Source organism: Pholcus phalangioides, unplaced genomic scaffold, assembly GCF_987345545.1.
Source record: "Pholcus phalangioides strain wild (caught in Gottingen) unplaced genomic scaffold, Ppha-v1.0 ptg000015l_1, whole genome shotgun sequence".
Taxonomy (NCBI): Eukaryota; Metazoa; Arthropoda; class Arachnida; order Araneae; family Pholcidae; genus Pholcus; species Pholcus phalangioides.
Window position 1 is genome coordinate 71,233,887 of NW_028301608.1, and position 23,108 is coordinate 71,256,994.

General features: G+C 37.9%; 1 protein-coding gene across 8 annotated transcripts in view; it reads left to right on the plus strand.

The window, feature by feature from the left end:
- LOC149076644 (rho-related BTB domain-containing protein 1-like) overlaps nt 1-23,108 on the plus strand; it is a 406,423-nt gene that overhangs the window by 180,937 nt on the left and 202,378 nt on the right. For all 8 annotated transcript variants that reach the window (XM_089244260.1, XM_089244257.1, XM_089244261.1 and 5 more), the window contains one exon: nt 139-295. In XM_089244260.1, the coding sequence (XP_089100386.1) occupies nt 139-295 (157 nt within the window). The remainder of the gene's footprint in view (nt 1-138; nt 296-23,108) is intronic.

Below are 23,108 nucleotides of genomic sequence, written 5' to 3' on the forward strand. Positions count from 1 at the left end.
TATACATTCCTCTGGGTGATTCTAATGAATTAGTGCATGTTAGTGTTTACAGGCCTTAACATAGAGTTATGAGCACTTGTGTTAAGATCATACAAAGAGAACAATATAGTATTGTTAATATTTTGATTCTATTATTAGGTTTATGAAGAAGATGAATTTCCTTCTCCTATGAAATTTTTATTTACCAGTGATAAGTGCAAGAAAGACCACAGGCTCATGGAAATTCATCAAAACTTCATTAACAAAGTTCGTAATAGACTTAGAGAAGTTTGTCTTCAACAAGGACTTTTTTCAGGTACTATTTATTTTATATTTAAGCAGAGAGAGGGCTTGACAAATTGAAGAAAAATTTACGCTCCACACAAATTTTTCAGCAGCCAACAATAGTTTTTTCCCTAAGAAAAACAGTCCTAAAAATAATGTTTTTTCACCTTTTCTGAGGCTTTATGACCCCTTTCCATTGGAAGACACATCATTATGAAGTCAGAAAATTTTGTGTTATTCTTAGACTCTGATTTAGTAATTGAATATACAAAATTTTAGGCACTAATACTCACGCTATAGTTCCCATGGCAACCTGTCCCCGTTTTTTTAAATTCTATGTTTCCTTTAAGCTTTCATTAGCCCATGCATGGTGTACATCAGTGTTTCCCGTAGTGGGCAATATTGTTCCCGGTGGGTGATGGAATCTACGGGTTTAACATAGGATCCTATGGTTTCACTTGAGTTGGGGGCGATAAGCGAAAAAAATTTCTGAAGAAGGCGGCGATGAAATACAAAGTTTGGGAAACCATAGTGTAAATGCTTCAGCGCATGCACAATCTTTAAATACATCATTGATGTGTGTGGCATATTGCTTTTCTGCACAGATGAAAAAGGATCAGCTCAGATAAACAAAAAGTTGATGGAAACGTTATTTAGGTCTCTGTCATAGGCATAAACTTGTATCCGGCCCATGGGCCCGAGCCTCCCCAATATTTTTGGAGACCCGGCTCTGTCCCCCCAAAAATTCGTGTGAATGGTTTCTTCATTTTGCTATGATGAAAAAAAATTGTCCTAATTATGAATTAGATAATGTAAACAATCGACTCAAAATTTTAGTTCTTTTAAATACTCTCAATGATCTTTGGCTTTCTTGTTCCACGCCAATGATTCTCTCTCATTTCTTCTCTGCCACTCAGTCCCCCCAGATCCACCCTTCTTCTGTGACAATCCTTATTGCGAGATAGCATGACTGAGAAAGTTTCTTGGAGTGGGGAGGGGTCTTTGCTTGTTTGCCTGGTCAAACTCAAGAGTGTCTCTTCTTTTTTTCACTGTGACAAAGGGAAAGTGGGCCGCAGGACACCAACACGAAAGGAAGCCTAAAGATGTGTGGTGGAAAAGGGACCGACACAAAGAACATTGTGGGGGGGGGGCGCTGAAAGATGCTGGTTGTCCCGTATATACGGTATTCAAGCGAGTATGCAGGAGAGAGAAAGCGCATTGCAATGTTGTTTTGGAAATTATTGGGGGTGGGGAGGTCTCAGCCCCCTTACAAAATTTATTCTGGGGGAGGGGGGGACTCAAATCTCTTCATCCCGTAGGTTTCGGCGCTTATGTGTGGTGGTGGTGAGAATCGGAAGGTCAATAATATCGAAATCAAGATAAGAAAAATTACACTCTGTACAGGATAGTCATCGGAACCTAAGGGCTGAGGCCATTTAAGTCCACGCAAGAAATTTTGTAACGATACTGAGCCCCCCAATAATTTCTGAAAAAGAAATGCACTCTCCTTCGTACACACTTGAGTCCCGTATATATACACAGGAAAACCAACTTTCAGCCCACCTTCTCCGAATGTTTTCGTGAAAAATATTGGGGAAAAACAGTACAGTCTAAATATCCACTCACAACAGAGAACCAAACGGCCGATGCCAAAAAAGTTTTTGAGCCTCGTCGCAACAAAATTTGATTGGGGGGGGGGGGGAGAGAGGTGGAACACAGAATCAAATAAAAAAGTTAATTATAATACAGTATTAATTTTAAAAAAATGAAATGAAAAATAAACAACATTCAAAGGTTCAAGAGCCAGAACCTCGGCTCCTGAAGAACTTCAGAAGATCATAGGGATTTTATAGTTGATTTTTTATTGTATATAATGATCCACCCATTGACGAGTGTTGATTATTGTGAAAAAAAAATGAATTTTTCTTCTTCCACACCCGTCCTCCACGTATGCTTCGATATCTCTCTGAGATGTGAAGCGGAGTGTATCCGGTCTTCAAAGGTCGAAGGAGCCCTAGGCAGTGCCGGAACTAGAGGGGCAACTGCACAGGGTGGCAAAATTTATGGGGGGGCGTAACAATTTTAGGTGGGAACAAGGAACACTGTTATAAAATTATCGAATTTTTAAAGTTGTGGGGGTGGAAATATAATGTTTGCCCCTGGCTGTAAAGATCCTAGTTATGCACCCCCCCCCCCTTCAAGTTTTCTTTCCGTCTGGTTCAGTGTTTTGAACCAGAATGCAGAAAAACATTGCTACCGCAATGTTTTTCTGCATGTTTCTGTTTTTCGTCAACAGAACAGCATCATCCTTGGGAATGGGTCATCAGTGTAGTTGCGCGAAATCAAGACACAACTTTCTGAATATATTTATAAAAATTTTAATCGGCCGATAACATGAACGGAAAATTAACGATTAACAGGAACAACTAGTACATAGTGAGTGAAATAAAGAACAAGAGCAAAACTGGATTGGCACATTGCCTTTTGTAGATCTGGTAACATGACGTCATGAGTTCAGTTTCATTTGCATGAATGTGATGATGCCACAATGTGGGTCCGGATGTGTCAAAACCTAAGCGCGGGCTCCGCATCCGCACATACAAGTTTTGTACATTAGGTTATTCGGAGCTATTCACATGATGCTGATGCGGGTCGAATTCGTCCGTATCTTTGGCTACTTTTTAAACATTTTGCGCGGAATTTTTTTAATTATTTGCCATAAATACCCTTAAAAACACTGTATGAAGGTTCATGTTCATCAATAGGATGTACCCACATACGTCTATCCCTCCGTTTCCTTCTGAGACAAAGGAGATATAGCAGCTTTAACTTCCTTTTGTCCATACTTTACAATTTTATACAATAAAATCTATCAACAACCATGGAGTAAAAATAACAGGAGGTGGCGCAACTAGCGAGTCCGTTGAGAAAAAAAAAGGGAAATCTGGGTTGCCAGATGAATCCAGTGATCGCTCTATTAAAGGGACCAAGTAAGCCCAAACAAACCGTGGCTTCCCATGCTTTCCTATGAGAAACATCCCCGTTTTTAAAAAAACATTTAAAATTACTGTTCACTCTAGGAACTCGATTTTTTCCCCTCAAATTCTGTGGATATATTTATACAATTAAACGAGAGCTTTTACAATTTTAGTTGTTACTAGCTATAATACCCGGCGCTGCCCGAGTTTTCTTCAATGGGGATTTTTGGATCACGTGATATCTCTCTCTTTCTTTGAGGGACATACAACACAGTGCCGTCATTTCAACTTTTTCCGGGGGGGGGGGGGCAAAGCACATGTACTCCATGTATATATATATATTTATATATATATACACACCATTTTTAGTGTATTTTCCGCCCCCCTCCCCAAATGACGAGCCTGACATACAAATTGTGTCCACGTTAACCAATATGGCGACTTCCAGCGTGACTCATAAAATAAACAAATCTAGATTTAAAGAAACGTAGAAATAGTAGAAATAATAAAAATATTTTCTTTCCTTTTTTAAGGGCGCTAAGTATTTCGATTTCCCCCCCCCCCTTTTAAGTTCACGGTATCCATCTGCCTATTTCAGCTCCCAAAAATGCTTAATTAAAGCTGTGGAATTTCTTCGATGTACTTTATGGACCCATAATTAATTTTAAAACAACCTAAACACTATGAATTTATGCAGTTGAATATCAAAAGACATTACTGAGACATTAATTTTCATGCTTGAGAAGATATAAATATAAAAAGATGAAATCAATGTTATTGCATGAATATCCAACACAAAAGTAGGTCCGGCTAATTACTTTATATTTAATCTCCCAGGCTTCGTATATCTCTAAGTGAACTCAATATTTTAAAAATCGAGTATTTAATACAATTTTTAAAACTATTGATGTGACAGAAAACCCCACCAAATTTCCGCATTTCTACATTAAAATCGGCAATTTTAGCACTGATTTCTATGAGGATCACCCTTTTCCTGAGCCTCAAAGCGATGCTGATGATGATTATGACGTCATTCAAAAAACTTCATTACTGGGAGTATTGAAAATGCCTCAAAGCATTATAAAAAAGCATAAATAGTATACATATACTGACAGCCTTGAAGAAATGACAAACCATTGTAAAGGCATATACACGTCTTAAACGTATTGCTAGGGAACCACGGTAACCAAAGTAAACGTTTGGAAAGTGATTCTTGAGGCCCAAAAACCATTGTTGCGCGACAGTTTTTTGCCCATTTGGGGCATTTGCCCTGCTCTGACAAAATTTTAAAGTAACCTATCGTTCAAGTCGGATCCCATTTGGTATATATGTAAAATTTGGCGACGATCGATCTAAAATTGCAGATTTGTATAGAAAACATAAACCTTTTGCAAAAATAACCAAAATTTACCCATATCTTGTGCCACAAAATTTATTTTCAGCGTTTGAATTTCAAAAAAATTCTGCGAAAGCATGTAATACCTCAATGCTGAGAGAGAGAGACAATGTTTTAAGGCACTTGAACAAGCGGTGTTTGAGAAAACCTGACTTTTTTTTTTCTTTTTTGTGAAAAGAGCATTTTAATGCAAAACATTAGCATATATAATGCCTTACAGCTGTTTATATCAAAATATTGTAGTTTGTGGAAATACTTCTATTCCAGGTAGAACATAAACTCGAACACAGACAATTTTAAATTTCAAATTCAATTTGAAACTGTTTTTTGTCAAATTTTCGTACACACACCACTTTAAGAGCAAAATAATAGGTACAAAATGAAGAGAAAAGAAAACAGCTCAAGTGATTATTTTCCTAAATACTATAGGCCAAAGAGATGACTCATCGCTGATCGTAAAAAGAGTTTTTTATATTTTTTTCTCAATACTATATCCACATAATGGAAGGTTCGGAAGGGCGGCATATATTTCAGCAATACGTGTTCAAGAATACGGGAGTGGAACGGAAGAAGGGTGGCGAAATTAGAACAGCCTACAGGCAGCAAAACCATAAATACACAGTGGCGGAGGACGCTCGAGCACTTCCAGTGCTTTGAGGCACGGGGGGGGGGGGCAAAATGCTGTTTGCCCCGGGTGACAAAAATCCTAGCTACGACCCTGTCAGAAGGTGCTCGAGCACCTCAGAATTGATTCAGAAATCAAAATTCCTCATGTAAAGCTTAAGACGAGCGCCCACAGGCTTCAAATACTTTTGAAATTTCCCAGATCTATCATAATGACAAACGAAACAAAAAGGCAAAATAAACAGTTGAAAGAAATAATTATGAAAATTGCAGTTTATTGGAGCTTCATATTATTTTAATTAATCATATTCCCATAGACATTAATGTGATACATCGAATTTTTAAAATAAATTGAAGGCACTGAACTAAAAACTTATGAAGAGTTGAGAGGGAAAAATGATCTTTCCCTTTCAAAAACAAATTAAAAATATAAAAAGCCCTTATACAAGGATAAAATTTTATCTTTCCCCTTTATTGGATCATGTAGATTACCTGAAGACGCATTAAACAGTCATGATGCTTAAATTTATTTAGTTATTAATATTTTAAAAGAATTCGATCCGGCAAAACACATGTTAAGTATAGGGAAAAGAGCGGTTTGTTTGGGCTTACTTGTCAGCCCATAGGGTTGCCACAACAGCTTCAATTTTTGTGCCTGATGTCACCTCCTTGTATTCTTTGCTCCGTGATCAACAACGGCCACTGACGAGACCAAAATTATAAGTTGTTCTGTAATTCATTACGAATATAATTGACTACTACTTTAATAATTTTTAAATTTAATTAAAAATTTTTAATTTTTTTTCTTTTTAAATATTTAAAAATATAAATATTTAAAATTATTATTATTTTTTTTATTTAAAATTTTTAATCTTTTAATTTTTTTAAACTTCAAAAAAATACTTTTATCAAACAATGTTATCACCGTACGGCGTTCACTCAGGGCTGGATTAAGATGTTTGAAGCAAAGCACTTGAATGGTTTTGTTGCCCCCCCCCCAGACCCGATACCTACAAATACTCGATATTTGAGTCTATAAGTGGCCGTTAAAGTATTATGTAAGTAAATTTTTTGCCATTATTGATCCCCCCACCTTGTCAGCAAAATTTCGTCATCAGCTCTGCCCCTCTGAATCCTAACGCATAATGGTGGGATAAGAGACGTACAAACAGGGGGGGGGGGCATAGGGGGACTCGTGCCCTCTCCCACGATCAAAAATTTTTAATGCAAAAAAATATTTTTTTCAATTGCGATTTCAGAAGAAAATACCTTTATATGTTATTATAATCAATTTCTGTTAAGTTCAATGTTATTTGAAGGCTGAAATTTATCTTTAATAAATTCATTGCGACCTACCATCTAAGCCATATAATGATAAATCTTTGGATAAAGACCGTTGGCCCGCGGACGAAATATGGCTGGGAGTTAACTGATGTAGCCTACCCTCCTCAAACCTAATTTTGTGAAAAATGAACTAAGCGGCACATTTACAGATCGCTTAAGTGACCTGTGGTACAATTCCAGAGCATTTAAGTGGCCCGTGGGACTTTTTCAGATCATTTAAATGACCCGGGACAAAGTTCCAGAACACTTGAGCGATCCGCGACACATTTGGAGATCCCTTGAGTGACATGTGACGTAGTTTTAGAGCACTTAGGTGGCCCCAGTGCGGCTCTACATCACTCAAGTTACCCGCGGCACATTCCCAGATTATTTAAGTTATCCGCAGCATATAATTACAGATCACTTGAGTGAAGAGTGGCACAGTTCCAGAGCACTTAAGAGGCCCAGACTCATTTCCAGATCACTTGGATCCTCGAAACATTTAGAGATCACTAAAGTGGCTCTGTAGGGCACTTATCAATAGGGGGATGCTACTTCAAGTGCCCACAAACTATGGAAAGATTTTTCTAGGCACACTGAGTAAGATGCCATTAAAAATATTTCCTATTTTCATCAAGGGTGCCTGATGACGTTAACGTCATCCAAACCCTCTTCCCCCCCCCCCCCCCCCCGTCATCAAAAGTCAGCAAATCGGAAACTCCCCCCCCCCCCCCGCCATCGATGATGACGTAATACTTGAACGGCCCCTAAACTAAAAAATGTTAAATTTTATATTTCAGAAGTAACTAATCTAAGGCCGGTATTACACTATAAAAGTTTGATAAAATCCCTTTTATAAAACTCAAAAAATCCAACGAGCTCATAGGTTACATTCGAGCAAATGCAACCGATCAGCTTATTGGTTGCATTAGTAAAAGAATTGTTATAAAATTTTTGGTGTAATCCAGGCTTAAGACAGAATGTGAATATTTCTAACTGTGTATCGACAGTTTTCCATTTCCGCATTTGTGAAAACAAAGGCCCTTCTTTTCTTTCTTTTTGGGCATGCTAAAATATACACTGAAGAGCGAAAAAAACTAGTTTACCTGCCTAATATCATGTAAGGCCCCCGCGAGCCCGCAGAAGTGCCGCAACACGACGTGGCATGGACTCGACTAATGTCTGAAATAGTGCTGGAGGTAATTGACACCATGAATCCTGCAGGGCTGTCCATAAATTCGTAGGAGTAAGAGGGGGTGGAGATCTCTTCTGAACAGCATTCGGGACGTGTGGGGCGTTGCATTGTCCTGCTGAAATTGTCCAAGTCCGTCGGAATGCACAATGGACATGAATGAGTGCAGGTGATCAGACAGGATGCTTACGTAGCTGTCAGAGTCGTATCTAGAGGTATCATGGGTCCCATATGACGCCAACTGCACACGCCCCATACCATCACAGAGCCTCCACCAGCTTGAACAGTCCCCTGTTGACATGTAGGGTCCATGGATTCATGAGGTTGTCTCCATACCCGTACACATCCATCAGCTCGAAGCAATTGGAACCGAGACTCGTCAGACCAGGCAACGTGTTTGCCGTCCTCAACACTCAACAGTCCAATGTCGGTGTTGTCGGGCCCAGGCGAGGCGTAAAGCTTTGTGTCGTACAGTCATCAAGGGTACACGGGGCCTTCAGCTCCGAAAGCCCATACCGATGATGTTTCGTTGAATGGTTTGCACGCTGACACTTGTTGATGGCCCAGCATTGAAATCTGCTGCAATTTGCGGAAGGGTTGCACGTCTGTCACGTTTAATGATTCTTGTCAGTCGTCGTTGGTCCCGTTCTTGCATGATCTTTTTCCGGCCGCAGCGATGTCGTAGATTTAATTTTTTACCAGATTCCCGATATTCACAGTACACTCGTGAAATGGTCGTACGTGAAAATCCAAATTTCATCGCTACCTCGGAGATGCTATGTCCCATCTCTCGTGCGCCGACTATAACACCACGTTCAAACTCACTTAAATCTCGATAACCTGCCATTGTAGCAGCAGTAACCGATCTAACAACTACGCCAGGCACTTGTTGTGTTATATAGCCGACCGCAGCGCCGTACTCTGATTGGTTCCATATCTCTTTATTTGCATACGCATGCCTGTACCAGTTTTTTTGGCTCTTCATTCCCTTCTCATTCAAACAGCCTGTATCCGCTTATGGCAATATCCATAACATGTTTTCAAATTTGACAGATGGACACATTTCTCTTCAAATCGAGATGAGTTCTATTGTATGGCAGAAAACTTCTAACATTTCTAAATCTGAAATATTTACTTATATTAATCCGTACATGTACCTCTGAAACTGAAAATTTCATTGATATTTTAGGATTTTGATTTGATTGCAAAATTTTTACATTGACTCCGGTGGTGCGCTAGTTCGTCAGGTCCAGTAATCCCGCGTTTTTAGGCGTGGTTTCTTCGTGCACAGATGAGGAAATCATGTCACTGCATGTCTTTGCAAAAAATTTATATTATTTAAATGGACTTTTTCAATTAACTTCCAGTATTCGGGCGATTTCGGTTACTCCGGTTTGATATGCGCCGGATTAGCGAGAGTCTACTGTATTTTAATCCACAATATACAGGATATACAGGGAATATCTGCAAAAATTCAAAATATATCCATTAACGAAACGTGAACGGTTCGATAGTCGAAGACTTGATGCCGCGAACACCAAGGATCGAGAACTCTTGAGCTTCGGTGAGCACCATGAGCTCACGTGCAAAAGATTGAAGATGCCTGCTCTACAGTCAGTGTAGCACGCTTGTCACCATCATCATGTTTGTTGTAGAAGATACTAGTATTTGCTAGTGACAAAGGCCGAAATGGTCTTCAAAGCTTCAAGAACTTTTTTGCAGATGGGACTTTGTTGTAGTAAGCAGTTTTATCAGTTGTATACGATTCATGAAGACATAAGTAGGAATGATGAAGTCACAATAGTACCTATAGTTTTTGCTTTGCTTGAAAAAAAAACAACTGAGAATACTTATGCAACACTATTTACTGTTTTAAAAGAAGCCAGTTGGAATACTCAGTCAGTGACTGTAGATTTTGAAATCGCATCAATAAAGTCTCTTCGCATTAATCAAAATTTTCGGATGCAATTTCTATTTCAACCAATGTCTATGGCGGCACGTATAAGCTGGTAAATTATTACAAGAGCAATGTTGAAGTAAGATTACATGTGTGTATGTGTGCAGCATTAGCACATCTACCATTAGAAGATGTAGATGATGGGTGTGTGGCTATACATCCAGGAAAACTCTCCTGAACACCCAAAATTGCAAGAATTTGATGATTGCGTTGAAAAAGAGTGGTTTGAAAATTCGGTGTTGAAAAGCAATATTTGGATTTGTAATGAAAAAAAAAAAACACAACAAACAACGCCCTTGAAGGATGACATAACAGATTCAATTCCATTATGGGTAAACCAAATCCAAAGATCAGAATGCCGATCCTGGGTTTTGAAGGGGAATATAAATACAGTGACTTCTACATGAGTCGAGCAGAGGTGGATTTAGAGGGCGAAAAAAGATATGCAAGATACGCTAAACTAGACAGACGTATTTCACTTATTCTGCTTAATTATGAAAGCATGAAAGATATCAAAAAGTTCTGGAGTCCCTAGCTTACATTGCAAAATTGGAGTAAACTTTTGCAACAGAATTTTAGTATGTGTTTTAACAAGTATAGCCGGGAAATAAAAAATATTCAGGAAAAAATGATTACAATACTTCATAGCTAATTAGATTTTATTAACCATGTTTCTCTTTTCCAACCGAAATATTCTTTATGCTTTTTCATTATAGCACCGAATTATTTTCGAATTATTTTGAAATTAATTTATTTTCAATGAAATATTTTGCAGGCAAATTTACGATTAGTATTTAACCGCTATTTCTTATTTGGAGCTTTGATTTTTTTTCCTGCATCATGTAAATATGCGTTTGAAAAATTTTAAAGCAATGTTTATTTCAGACGACAAAGTAAAAGTTTTGCATTTCACACTACTTTCATTATAATACGGTTGAGGATTCAAATTCATGTTACACGATAAATCAATAAGTGTGATAACTTTTTAGGACTTAACCTTCAAATGGTTTATTCCAGAGGAAATGAGCGGAGCGACAAAACTGTTCATTTAAAGAAAAAAAAAAGGGTTTAAATATTTTTTGTAAACAATGATGATTCTTTATCAGCATGAATATTCAGATTTAAAATCGGTAAGTTATTGGTTTATTTTATGGGTTAATCCTGATGTCCGAAAATGTGCATTCAACGTAGCTGATGTTTAGTTGGACGACAAGCTATATTTTAGGAAGATTTTTTTTTATGTGACCCCTCTCTCTCCTGCCAACGACTGAGGCATCGTGTGAGCTTCCTCAGTCGTCAAACAAGGAATAATATTTAACACACATGTACAAAGTATTATATCTAATATTCATACACAGGTTAAGGTAAAAGTGAAAAATTCGGTAATTATATACAAATACGACAGGCAAATCGCTGAAGAGGTGGCTGAAAAAATTATGCCCATAAGAAATATGGATGTCAAATATGACCAAAATACCCAATGTAAAAGTATATATCACCAAAAAAAAATTTAGTAATATAAAATTGCCCATAAAAAGATTATGATTGTTTTATCTAAGTATGAATAGCTTCTTGACTCATCTCACTATGTCTATCGTACTTCTTTTTAAACGTATGAATTGTGTTAGAATTCACAACCCCCGTAAGTAAGCTGTTCCATTCATTGGCAACCCTATTAGAGAAAAATTCCCTGTGACCCCTCAACCTGGAATCTTTCCTCACTAAATGATATTGCATCTCCTTGTGGAAGCATTTGGTGACATATGCTAAAAAAGCCATTTAAATTTTTTTTTTACTTTTTTTCCTGTCGTTTTGATGATTTTTTCGAAATAGCTCATGGAAAAGTTTATTTTTTACATATATTTAGCTACTTAGAATCAAAACTTTTTATTTCTGACAGACAATAGGTTGGTAATTTATAATTTAACATCTTCGTTTGGAGTGTTCTTAAAATTTTTTGCCTGTGAACTGCAAAAATGCTTCCCGTAACATCATTAATATGAGACATCATTGTAACAGAATGCACAGAAATGTTTAACTGAGAGAAAGGTATCTCAAATATTCTAAATAGGCCATACAAATACACTTTTGTTTTCCCAAAAATTACATACAAAATGTGATATGGGGCCCATCCTCTTATTATCTGTAAAAAACGTTCAACCCATGACCAAATTTTAAAAACACGCACCCTATCTCTCGTAGTTTGAATTTTGGTTTGGTAAAATGATTAAAATCTAGACAACGTGGACACTGGACTCGCTCAGCTGTATATATTGCATCATCAGGATGATTTTTTTTTTATTTCAAAGTTTTTTGTTGAAATTGAATAGTAATTTGATGTTGGTATAAATCTCACGTTTATGCCTCTCACATTAATGATCCAGAGTGGACTGGGGGGGGGGGGAGGGATTGGGCCTGGAAACAAAAATATAGGAAGATAATGGTTCTGCCCCATAAAATACAGAATGTATTGTCATATAACTGCCGTCACTCATACTGAAATGCCCCTTATAACATTTGCATCTCCCTGGATCTGTGCCTGGCAGTGATTTTAATGATCTGTACTACTTTACTTCCGTATTTTACTGAAAAAATAACATGATGGGAAATGTGATAAAGGGTTTAAAAACTGAATAGAATTTCGGTTTAAACCTTCAAAACCTTTTAACTAAGAAAAATTTACTTTAAATCATAGCTTCCATTCTGTTGCATTGCTTGAGTTTTTGGGAGACGTAATAGAGTGGCCAAATTAGCTTAAATTAATATTTTTTCATTACAAATTTAAATGATTGACGAATTTTTTTTTTATGTATTGAAGCATATCTCCATGTACTTGATGTTAATATGATGAAAAAAAATCTCAATTATTTATGATAATGACGTAACAGAGCGGATATCTGACAGACAAATCTGGTACTAAAGCAATAACGTGTATATTAAGTTGTTTTGAAAAGTTAAATCCAAAATTCTTGATTAAGCATTAAAAGTAAACCTCTCAATGAGGTCAAAAATTTTATCAGATTTAATCTGGAATAAAAATGTATTTCCCAAATGACCGTAACAGAGTGGACATTTTAAAATGGAAAAATTTCGGGACACGAACAAAAAAGTTTTTCATTCGAAAATTTTTTTTCTCAAAAATTTAGTCAGTTTTATTCATCTATGGCGTACACATAAAATGTGATGCCAAGTTTCTGAAAAAAAATTCCAAATTTGCACCCTCTTCATTTAACATTTTTTTCTAGCTGGAACAGCCAGTTTTTGGAGGTTTTGCTACAAACAACGATTAAAAAAAATTAGATACCATCTGAAACAAATTAAGAAATGGCATGTGAGAGGGAATTAAATGAAGTACTAGAAAAAAATTAAAATTGCTACCAGAGTGATCTGAAATTTTGTAACACAAATTAGTCTTGGAAACGGTTTGCACACTTTTTTGGGAATGACCCATTAATAACTGAAGGTCCATCCCAATGAAAATGTTATATATATAAACACTTCGATTATATACCCCCCCCCCCCTTGTCACCTGCGTTTCTCCAATGTAAACATATTCATGAAATCACGTCTTTCTTCATAGTTCAAGCCTTGTGTGCCAACAAGAGCACGCGTACCACTTCTTTGCACCCCATCAACCAAGTCTGTCTCTCTGTACGTATGGTATCCAAAACCTTACTGTATAATCCAGTACAGAACTAACTAAGATTCGGAAGAGCAGAAGAATGAATCCAGGAGAGCGCGAAGAGACCTTTTTTTGTAAATGAAAATTTTGATTCAATAATGCATAACCATTTTGGTAAGTTTAATAGATTATTTTCATATACCAAGATTTCATCACATTTATCGGTGATTATGTATATTCCCCCGGTTCGTAAAGTATAATAATCACACAGTAAATTACTTGAATTTACCGAAAATTATTCATTCAATCGGTAATGTTGGTTTTATTTGTACATAATTATATGTGTGCAGAAAATCTTTAGACACTTTTAATTTAATTTTTATGGCAAAGTACGTGTCGTGGACGTATCGCAAACTAATAAACAGGTTAAATGAAGACAACAGAAGTGATAATTTTTTTTATATTCATTAAATATACAGACTTCAATTAGGAATTATGGATAATCACCGGTGAAAGTGATAAATACATTAAAATTCATTCAATTCTCATCGAGGCGATCAGTGATTATGCATAATTACTAGTTTAGCAGCTTTTCCATAACATTTATGGGTAAAAAATAGTTTGGAGTGAAATATTCCAAAAAAATTCGACATTCTCTCTCTCTCTCTCTCTAGTGATAAAAAAAATTGAAGTAAATTACCAATGTAATGTGGATACAGCTCCTATACAACTCCTACCACTTCAGGAAGGCAATAAAAGAAAGTAGGGGGTAGAAAGGAAAAAAAGAAGATATTTAAGAAGGGGCTTGATTGTGCAGAAATGTGTCCGAAATCTCCCCTATGCGGAAATGCACCGTGCGGATCTGCCGCCAAATCATAGTCTCCACCACTCCCCTTTTTCTACTTTGCAAAAAAAGTCTTTGATATATCCTGAATTTTTATTTTTGGAACATCATTGGATGTTTTTGGAATTTTTCTTTTATGTTTTCCAAAAAAACAGATCTTAAATTTTTTTTTTCAAAATCTTTTGAAAATATTTTAAGATACTTTCTCCCATCGACTACTGGTGAGGATCGAACTGAAGGCATCTTTATACCCATATTCTATGGGGCTCTAGATTAAACCACCAAAGAATGGCTCTAGGCTGCATATGGGCACTGAATCAGGGTGAAGGGGTGTTTAATAAAAGTATTTAGTTTTAAAAGTTTGAAAAAATCAAAAGATTAAAAATTTAAAAATAAAAAAATATTTAAGATATTAAAAAAGAATTTTATTTAAAAAGAAAAAAAATTATAATTTTTTAATTAAGTTTAAAAGTTATTAAACTATGTAGTCAATATTACATTCGTAATGAACAGAACGGCTTATAACTTTGGTCCTGTCAGTGGCCGTTGTTGACAGGTTTTATTGTATGAAATTGTAAAGTATGGACAAAAGGCAGTTAAAGTGTTGCTATATCCCCTTCATTTCAGAAATAAACGTAGGGATAGACGTATGTTGGTTCATCCTTTTGATGAACGGGGACCTTCATATGATGTTTTTGAGTATTTATAGCAAATAATAAAAAAAATTCCGTGCAAAATCATCTTTAAAAAGTAGTCAAAGATGCGGACGAATTCGACCCACATCCGTGTCGTGTGAATAGCTCCGAATAACCTAATATACAAAATTTGTATGTGCGAATGCGGAGCCCGCATTTAGGTTTCGACACATGCGGACGACGTCCGGACCCGCATGAACACTTCAAAGTTGAGGGCGAATTTTGCCTCGTCTGAAAGGCTCCGTATATACCTATTGTTAAAACTTCTTCCGGACCCACATCCGCTCCGTGTGAAAGGGGCCTTAGATTCGCAGCAACGTCAGTGCAAACTCCAACGCAATTTTGCCAATCCAGTCCTTTATCTTTCATAAAATTATCCAAAGCTTTGAAAATTTTGTTGCCGGCTAATTCCAAAATACTCAGAATGTCTTCCTTCACGTTATAAGCAACATGATCAATAAATCGAATGTACGTGAGCAAAATGCTATGGTTTTAGACATCAGTGGATTCATCCAGCTGTATTGCAAACAATTCTGACATCTTAATTTTTTCTACGAGTTGCATTTCGGTGTCTAGTGCCATGTCGGATATGCGCCTTTCTATGGTATCATTTCACAATTTAATGTCTTCCATTCTCTTTGCCGCAGACTGGCCTAACACTTCTCAGCAAGCAGTAATCAAAGAAGACTTAATGAGTTCTTCGCCAATAGTATACAGTTTTTTGAATTTGGCTATTTTATACAAGGATGACGTCACTCTCCGCTACCATACAAAGATTTTTTAACAACTGGCTGTTTCGAAGATATATTTTGGAAAGAGAGAAAATTCAACTGCCCCTGCGGCGTATCGAACCCACGTCCTTTCACTTTCCAGGCGAACACACTAGACCACCGTAGAGGCACCGAATCTATCAATCTTTTCTCCTTTCAACTAAATCTTCTCCCAATCTTTCGGAGAGTGACGTCATCCTTGTATAAGTCGCCATCTGGTGGCAGCATCAGCAGTTGTGAGCTTAGACTGAGTCTGGTCCGGCCGTCCATGTACGGTCTCTTTCAGTGTACACGAGCTCCAGGGAAAGAGTGAGAGATTCGGTGCCTCTGTAGTCTAGTGCGTTCACCTGGAAAGTGAAAGGATGTGGGTTCGATTCTCCGCTGGGGCAGTTGAATTTTCTCTTTCCAAAATATATCTTCGGAACAGCCAGTTGTTAAAAAACCTTCATTTGCAACGATATCAAATATGATATCGTTAATAGTAAATCGTCAGTCGTTGAAGTTTGAGAAATAGTTTTCTGCTTGAAGAGCACCTTTTTTGCGCATGAAGTCAATAAGTTTGTTCGCAAAATCAGGATGTTTCGTGCTGAGATGTCGGATGGGACGCGATGGCTTTATGGCTTCGTTTTCCAAAACAGTAGCACAAATAAGGCAATTGGTTGGTGTCAGGGCAAAGAATGAAACCAAATTTCAAATAATCGTCATTGGGCTTACGGATGAACGCTGAATTTTTTTTCTGAGTGACACTAGCTATTTTTTCCTCGTTATGTACGTCCTAATGGCTTGACTCGGGGAAATTCGGGTTTTTTTAGTTCCATTTTCGATACGGGATTTTTCAACTCCAAAACTGAACAAAGTCCCTTGTCTTTTATTCATGATGAAATTTAAATTTGAATACTTATTCACAAACAAAATGAATACTTGAAAAAGTATATACCGTATATACTCGTGTATAAGCCGAGTGTTTTTGTGAAAAAATTCGTTCCCAAAGAGTGGGGGTCGGTTTATACTCGGGTCAGTTTTTTATGAGAAAATATTGACCCCTGCAATCAGTAGCCATTTTTGTAACAGTGTTCGAGAAACCGGCATTATTGGTATGAGATATGTTCAAACCCCACAGAACTGATAATGTCAAAGACGAGGCAAAGAAATCGAAATCATTGGCTGGTGGTGGTTAACGTTGATTATACAGTCTTAGATGTGAGCATTAACAAGCCTCTCAAAGATAAAGAAACTACAAAAAAGTGGTGCCTTGAAGAAACTTGACATTGGCCTAGTGTGCCAATGGATACGTGAGGCATGGAATTCTGTTTCCATCAAAATTATCATCCGATCCTTCAAAAAGTGTTGCATCAACAATGCGATGGACGGAACTGAAGATGATATCCTCTTTTAAAGTGACAATGGCGATGACAGCCCAGATGAGGGTAAAAACGAAGATGCCGCACCCCCTATAATGATCTGATGGATTACGATGAGCTTGCAGACTCAGAAGAAACAGATTAAAAAGTTTGAATCATTTTCTACTGTAAATTTCCGTAAGCTATTCATTTTGCATGAAAATATAAGAATTTTTTTTCTCTGAAATGTACAGAGTTTTTGAGGTCTGCTTATACACGGGTTTTCAATTTATTGTGATTTTGGTGGTACTGAAGTTGGGGAGTCGGCTTATACATGAGTATATACGGTATCTATAAAAAGCCAGGAAAAAAATTGAAATAACTGCTTGCACGTAGCACCAATGTTTTTTTAACCCGAAGAAAACTGCCGCACAATTCTGAGAACCAGACACAGACTGCTTCGATGTCTGATTAAGCTTTATGTCCGGAATACAGTATTTTTTGTGTACCTCGCTGATTGGTGGCTGACATTTGCCATACATATGACAAAGGGGAAGATTTCCCCATTCAAAGTTGTAATTAGATTTGTCAGAGCATTTTTCACAAATGGTCAACAACAGCGGCATTTTTATAGGCCCTATCTTATGGGTTAAGAATTTTGATTGTTCAAAAGATTCTCATCATTCTTCAATACCTACACATTGAGAAGGATGCCGCTTGGTCACTGACGAGCACATGGTGACTAGCACATGTATTTTCATTCTCCTGGGCATCTGTGTTTATCTGTGTTCAGAAACGTAAAGTAGTATTTTACTTGAGAATAATCCCATTATAGTAACGATCGACCATAGGTATAACAAAAAAAAAAACCACACCCATATAGCTACGGGAGTTTTTTCGGCAAGCATGAGAGCACTAATTTTCCTAAAAGGTCCTTAATTGTCCAGCAATCATGATGGCTACTTGAAAGTCGCACTACAAAAAAAAAAAAAGGAAAAAGTTCTTTGAGGGAAGACCAGACTCTTGCGAACGAGGATCGCCTTGAGAAAGATATTCCCATTGTGGAGTTGAACAAATCCCCCCCGCATGGCTATTCTTGCTTGTCGCAGTGGAAATCGTTCACTTGTTTATATTCGGATGTAATGAATTTTCTGGACAGAGATTTGATTTATGTGTTGCTTTTGGAAAAAAAGTTCTTGAAGTAATTCCATTATTGTGTTCAGGAAAACTGAAATTAAAATTAAAATTATTCAAAGGTGAATCTCTCACGGCCTGGCGGTTGAGAAACACTGCTCTAAGCTGTCGTTGCTCGTAAAGATCGCTTCTTTATCAACAGGTGGCTCGACAAGTGGCTCCGTTATAACCGGGCCCTCTAGCAGTGCCGTCTTAACGCATGGGCCTACCCAGGCCTCAAGAGAAGAGCAGCCTCACAAAAGAGATTTGGTTGAAATTTTCTAGGGTTTACCTAGGGTTTTTACTCTGAAAAACCACTTGGCCTGGGGCCCACGATACTCTTAAGACGGCCCTGGCCTCTAGAACCTTGACTTTTTTCCCGTAATGCTTCGACCTCGAGTTCCAACCTTGCCCTATCCAAACACCCCTTACAATTAAAACTATTAGCTACTATACCCCTAAATCAGGGAAACCTCCCGTCGCAAGCTCTATACAACACTAGTTGAGGTCGAGGCATACTAACACTATTGCTGAAACTAAATAATAATTAAAAAATAGGAAAATGTTTTCTTATGAGAAACGTTTACAGGAAATTAAAATAACGTAAAATACATTACAATGCGAAATATACGTAAGAGTTGTACGAAAAAATTAAGCAAAATAAAATGCTCAGCACTAAATTACGAAGAGAAAATATATAGGGCTACGTATGTAAAGAATACAACACACTTCTCTCTGTAAAAGAAGTATTAAGTTAGAAAGTATAATTTATACTTAGTGAATAGAGATAGATAGCTAATTCTAATAACACTAAAACAATAGGCCCGAATGGGAAAAAACAAAAATTTTTGGTAGTAACCGGGAAAAAGTATACACTGTTTGCTAACACTAACGTCCAAAAAAACCCACGAATTTATATCAAATTTCGCACAGTAACAGCGATAGATCGGAGATGAACAGGACTTCCACAGACATCGATACGTCTGTACCAAGAAACTCCTGTCAAGATACCAGTCAAACCACTGGAGAACAGGCAGAGTGATCAGGACGATGCCGAAAGGCAAATCCGGCCAAGCTACCGGTCAACCCATGAGGCGAAGTGACTCGAACAGTGCCGAGGCACACAGCGAGACTTTCAATACATGATGATGTTAGTAAGGATACCCGGTGTACATCATTCAATGGGTGAAACGCCTTAGTAATATCGAATGCTTCTAAAAGAAATGAACCAGCGTACGGTACCCAGCTCACTGTCGGAGAATTCAAAGGAGAATATTCCAAGCATGAGCTATACTAAGAACCAATCGAAGGATGAACTGAAATAAAACTAATTTGCATACACAAAATTACTATTATACATTCTTGCAGATCTATCGCCGGAAGTAAAAGAGGTAAGACAAGTAAACATTAAAATGACTAGATTCAAGGTCTATTTCCGCGGGAGGTCTAACGGCAATGTTACAGTATTAATTAAGTTGGTTTTCTGTGGTTCCCAACTTCAAGGCGCGAATGCGAGCCGATCTCCCAGTTAAAAAGTCTCCCCACAGAGAGCAACAGACCTACAAACAGCACAAATTCAATCATAACGCATCACTCACTTCACTTCTGAAATATAGATGGCAGCACTGAAAACAAACACAACACTACATATGCACTCAGACTGTTAGGTACACACACAGTTACACCTCCGGCACAACTCACTAGGTAGTAAATCGCCCATAAATGGTGATAGACTTGAGTTGTGCTCGGTTTGAAAAAAAAAAAAGTATTAGTTGAATGCGTTCGTGGGTTTACTCACCATATATGACTTAAGCAGCGTCGCGAAACTCATTCTCTGTGCTAGTATCACTCGCTGCGGATGACGTAAATAAGCGCTATTGCGGTTGTAAGCACATGTAGCAGGTACACTTCTGTTTCAATGAGTATCGTGATGGCTGACTACACGAACGAAGAATACGCTGATATGCATCTGATTTACGGTCGAGCAGATGGCAATGGCACACGCTGGAGGATCTCATAGCACGGATTGTCATCGTTGCAACAGACATCAAATGCATACCTGGTATATTCGAGCGCGTCCGGGAATTGTTTTTACGTCGTTGTAGACTGTAATAATGTCAGCGGCCGCCACTTCCAACAACTCTTGAACCCGTCACAACCGTCAGACCATGGTTTGAACCCGGGACCTCGTGATGCGAGTCCTTCACTATGATCACTCAACCACCACAGTGGCTAAAAAGAAGATTGCATCTTACATTAGTAAGTGCTCAAAATTTGCTCTGTCCATTGAGATACATGAAGAAGCACGACGTGGGATAGAGAGCTGAACCCGCTCCAGCATGGATGGTGCCCTTATTGTCACTGCCGCATGCAAGGCGGCTGCAAAGTTTTCTTGTGAGTCAAGCGTATGCCTATACACAAGTGCTTTAAGATGGCCCCATAAAAAAAATCTAAAGGGTTTAGGTCAGGGGATCTAGCAGGTCACTGTATTGGGCTACCGCGGCCAATCCACCTATTTGGGTATTCTTGATTTAACCACTCGCAGACATTCGATGCGTTATGGGCCGGTGCCCTATCATGCTGCAGCCAAAGATTTCGCAAGATAGTCAAGGCAAGATCGTCAAGAAAGTCTGGGAGTCAATCTGTCAAGAAAACGAGGTAGTTTTCAGCAATCAGATGTTGTGGAAGCAGATATGGTCCCAGAAGATTGTTGTTTATAATGCTACACCAAACATTAATTCCCCACCGAACCTGATGAGATTTGGACGTTTTGCATAGGGATTTGAAAAATCCCAGATATGGCTGTTAGAGACACCTTCATGAGTAAATGTTGCTTCGTCAGTCCATAGAATTTAGGAAAGTGCTGTCATTGGAATGCTGTTGAAGCAGCCATTGACAAAATTCTTTCCTTCGCGGATAATCTTCTGGTGAATGTGCTTGCACTCGTGTGTAATGATACGGATGCAAAAACTCATCGTGCAAAACGTTTAAGACCGTTATGTGACTTGAATTTAATTCTAGTGTGATCGCTTGACTGCTGGTCATTGGATCCAATTCAACCAACGACAACACGTTATCTTCAAAAGTCGGTGTTCTTACGGACGATACTGGCTCAGCGTCTACTGTTGGTTGTGGTAATACACACCCTGACTCGCACAATCGGCGGTCCAGTTGCAAAATGACCTTAATGGTCTTTGTGCTTTCGCATTGGATACCGTTGACCTTGCTGCTTGCAAGGCTGATCCGTGGCACTCACCTAATATAAGGTGCATGTCATAATATTCTTGTATGCTGAAGGCCATCAAATTAGAAATTATAACAATAAATAATTAGACGCAGTGCTTTCTGGAGAATAAAACAAAACGACTAACTCTTATTTATAACCTCTGTGAAGCTAGCTTTGTGAGATGCTAATCTGTTCTGACTTGTAAAAAAAGTTTTTCTCTTTCCTGAAAAGTGTGAGGGGAAAAAAAACTGGTTTTTATATCTCTTTCGTTTTCTGTATAGCAGGGTGTAAAACATTTTTAGCATTGTGTAAAACAATAAGTTATACATTTGGTGTACGTTTGGTGAATTTGGCGGGATTTGTAAGTGACGTCATCAATTTTTAAAGCGTTATAACTCATTAATTATGGGTCAGGTCAAAAAACGGAAAACACTTTTTCTATATTAGTTTTTCCACAAGGAATCACGTGTGTAATTATTGGGCGGTCGATAGTTATCACCCTGTATATACAAAGGTATTTTCTTTTGAAATTTTAATTAAAAAAATATTTTTTGCAATAAAATTTTTTTTTTCAATCTCGGGGGGGGGGGGGGGAGGCACGCCCCCTATGCCCCCCTCTCGCGTACGTTTCTGATCCCACCAATATGCGTTATGAGGTAGAGGGCAGTGCTGACAAGGGGGATGAGGGGGGGTCAAATATATCTCAACATTTGCTCATGTAATACTTCAATGTCCCCTTTGCGACGCCATGTTCCATTGCAGTTTTTGTTTCACTTGATGTCTACTAACAACCCTCTGAGTTTGTGAGTCCATTAACAGAACACCCTGTATATATTCTTCCAGTTGTCCAATATACAATTATATCGAGAAGTAGCATTATCGTCACACGCAATCAAATTTATGCTGTTGTTGGTACCACCATAAAATGCTTTTATAAGCATTCAACAGCAAAAAATAATAATTGATTAGTTGGTGAATAAAATTCAGTTGGTTGTTTCATCCTGCAAAGTAGCTTCCCTGTTAACTCAATTTTTTCTACTACACAGAAAATAGCTTCACGGCAACTTCACTAACTTTTGGAGGGTAGTGCAAAAAATGCCCATGCTATTTATCATTCTTGAAAGAAAAGAAATTGGTGATTCAAAAATACAGGGCATCCATGAGAAGACCCTATTTTAAAGTAGCCTACATGCGAAACCAGTGATCAGAAAAGAGTGAAATGAAATTTTGTGGAGGACTTAATGAAGTGATGAATTTGTTTCGGGGGAGGGGGGGTTAGTTCCATGTGTCGACGCCAGAGGGCGTTTTATTAAAAAAAGACATATTTAGGTAGACAAACGTTTACAATTTTAGCAACTGTTAAACACTTTTGCAATCCTTACTGCTACAAAACATGTTCCACATGATGGTCATTATCTTCAGATACCATGTGAAATTGCAAGATGGCATGTTTCACAACTGACTGAAGTGTGCACGGGGAAATGTTCTGCACGTGGCGGGAAATGTTGCCTTTAAGGTCAGGTAAAGTTCTTGGATTGTCACAACTTACCAGACGTGTCAAATGCTCCCAAAGCCAAAAATCATATGGATTTAGGCCCAGGGATTGGGGATGCCATAGATTAGCGAAGCACCGGCTGATGACACGTTATTCTGTAATATGTGTTTTAAGAACATTCTTAACACAGACTACAGTGTGTGCAAGAT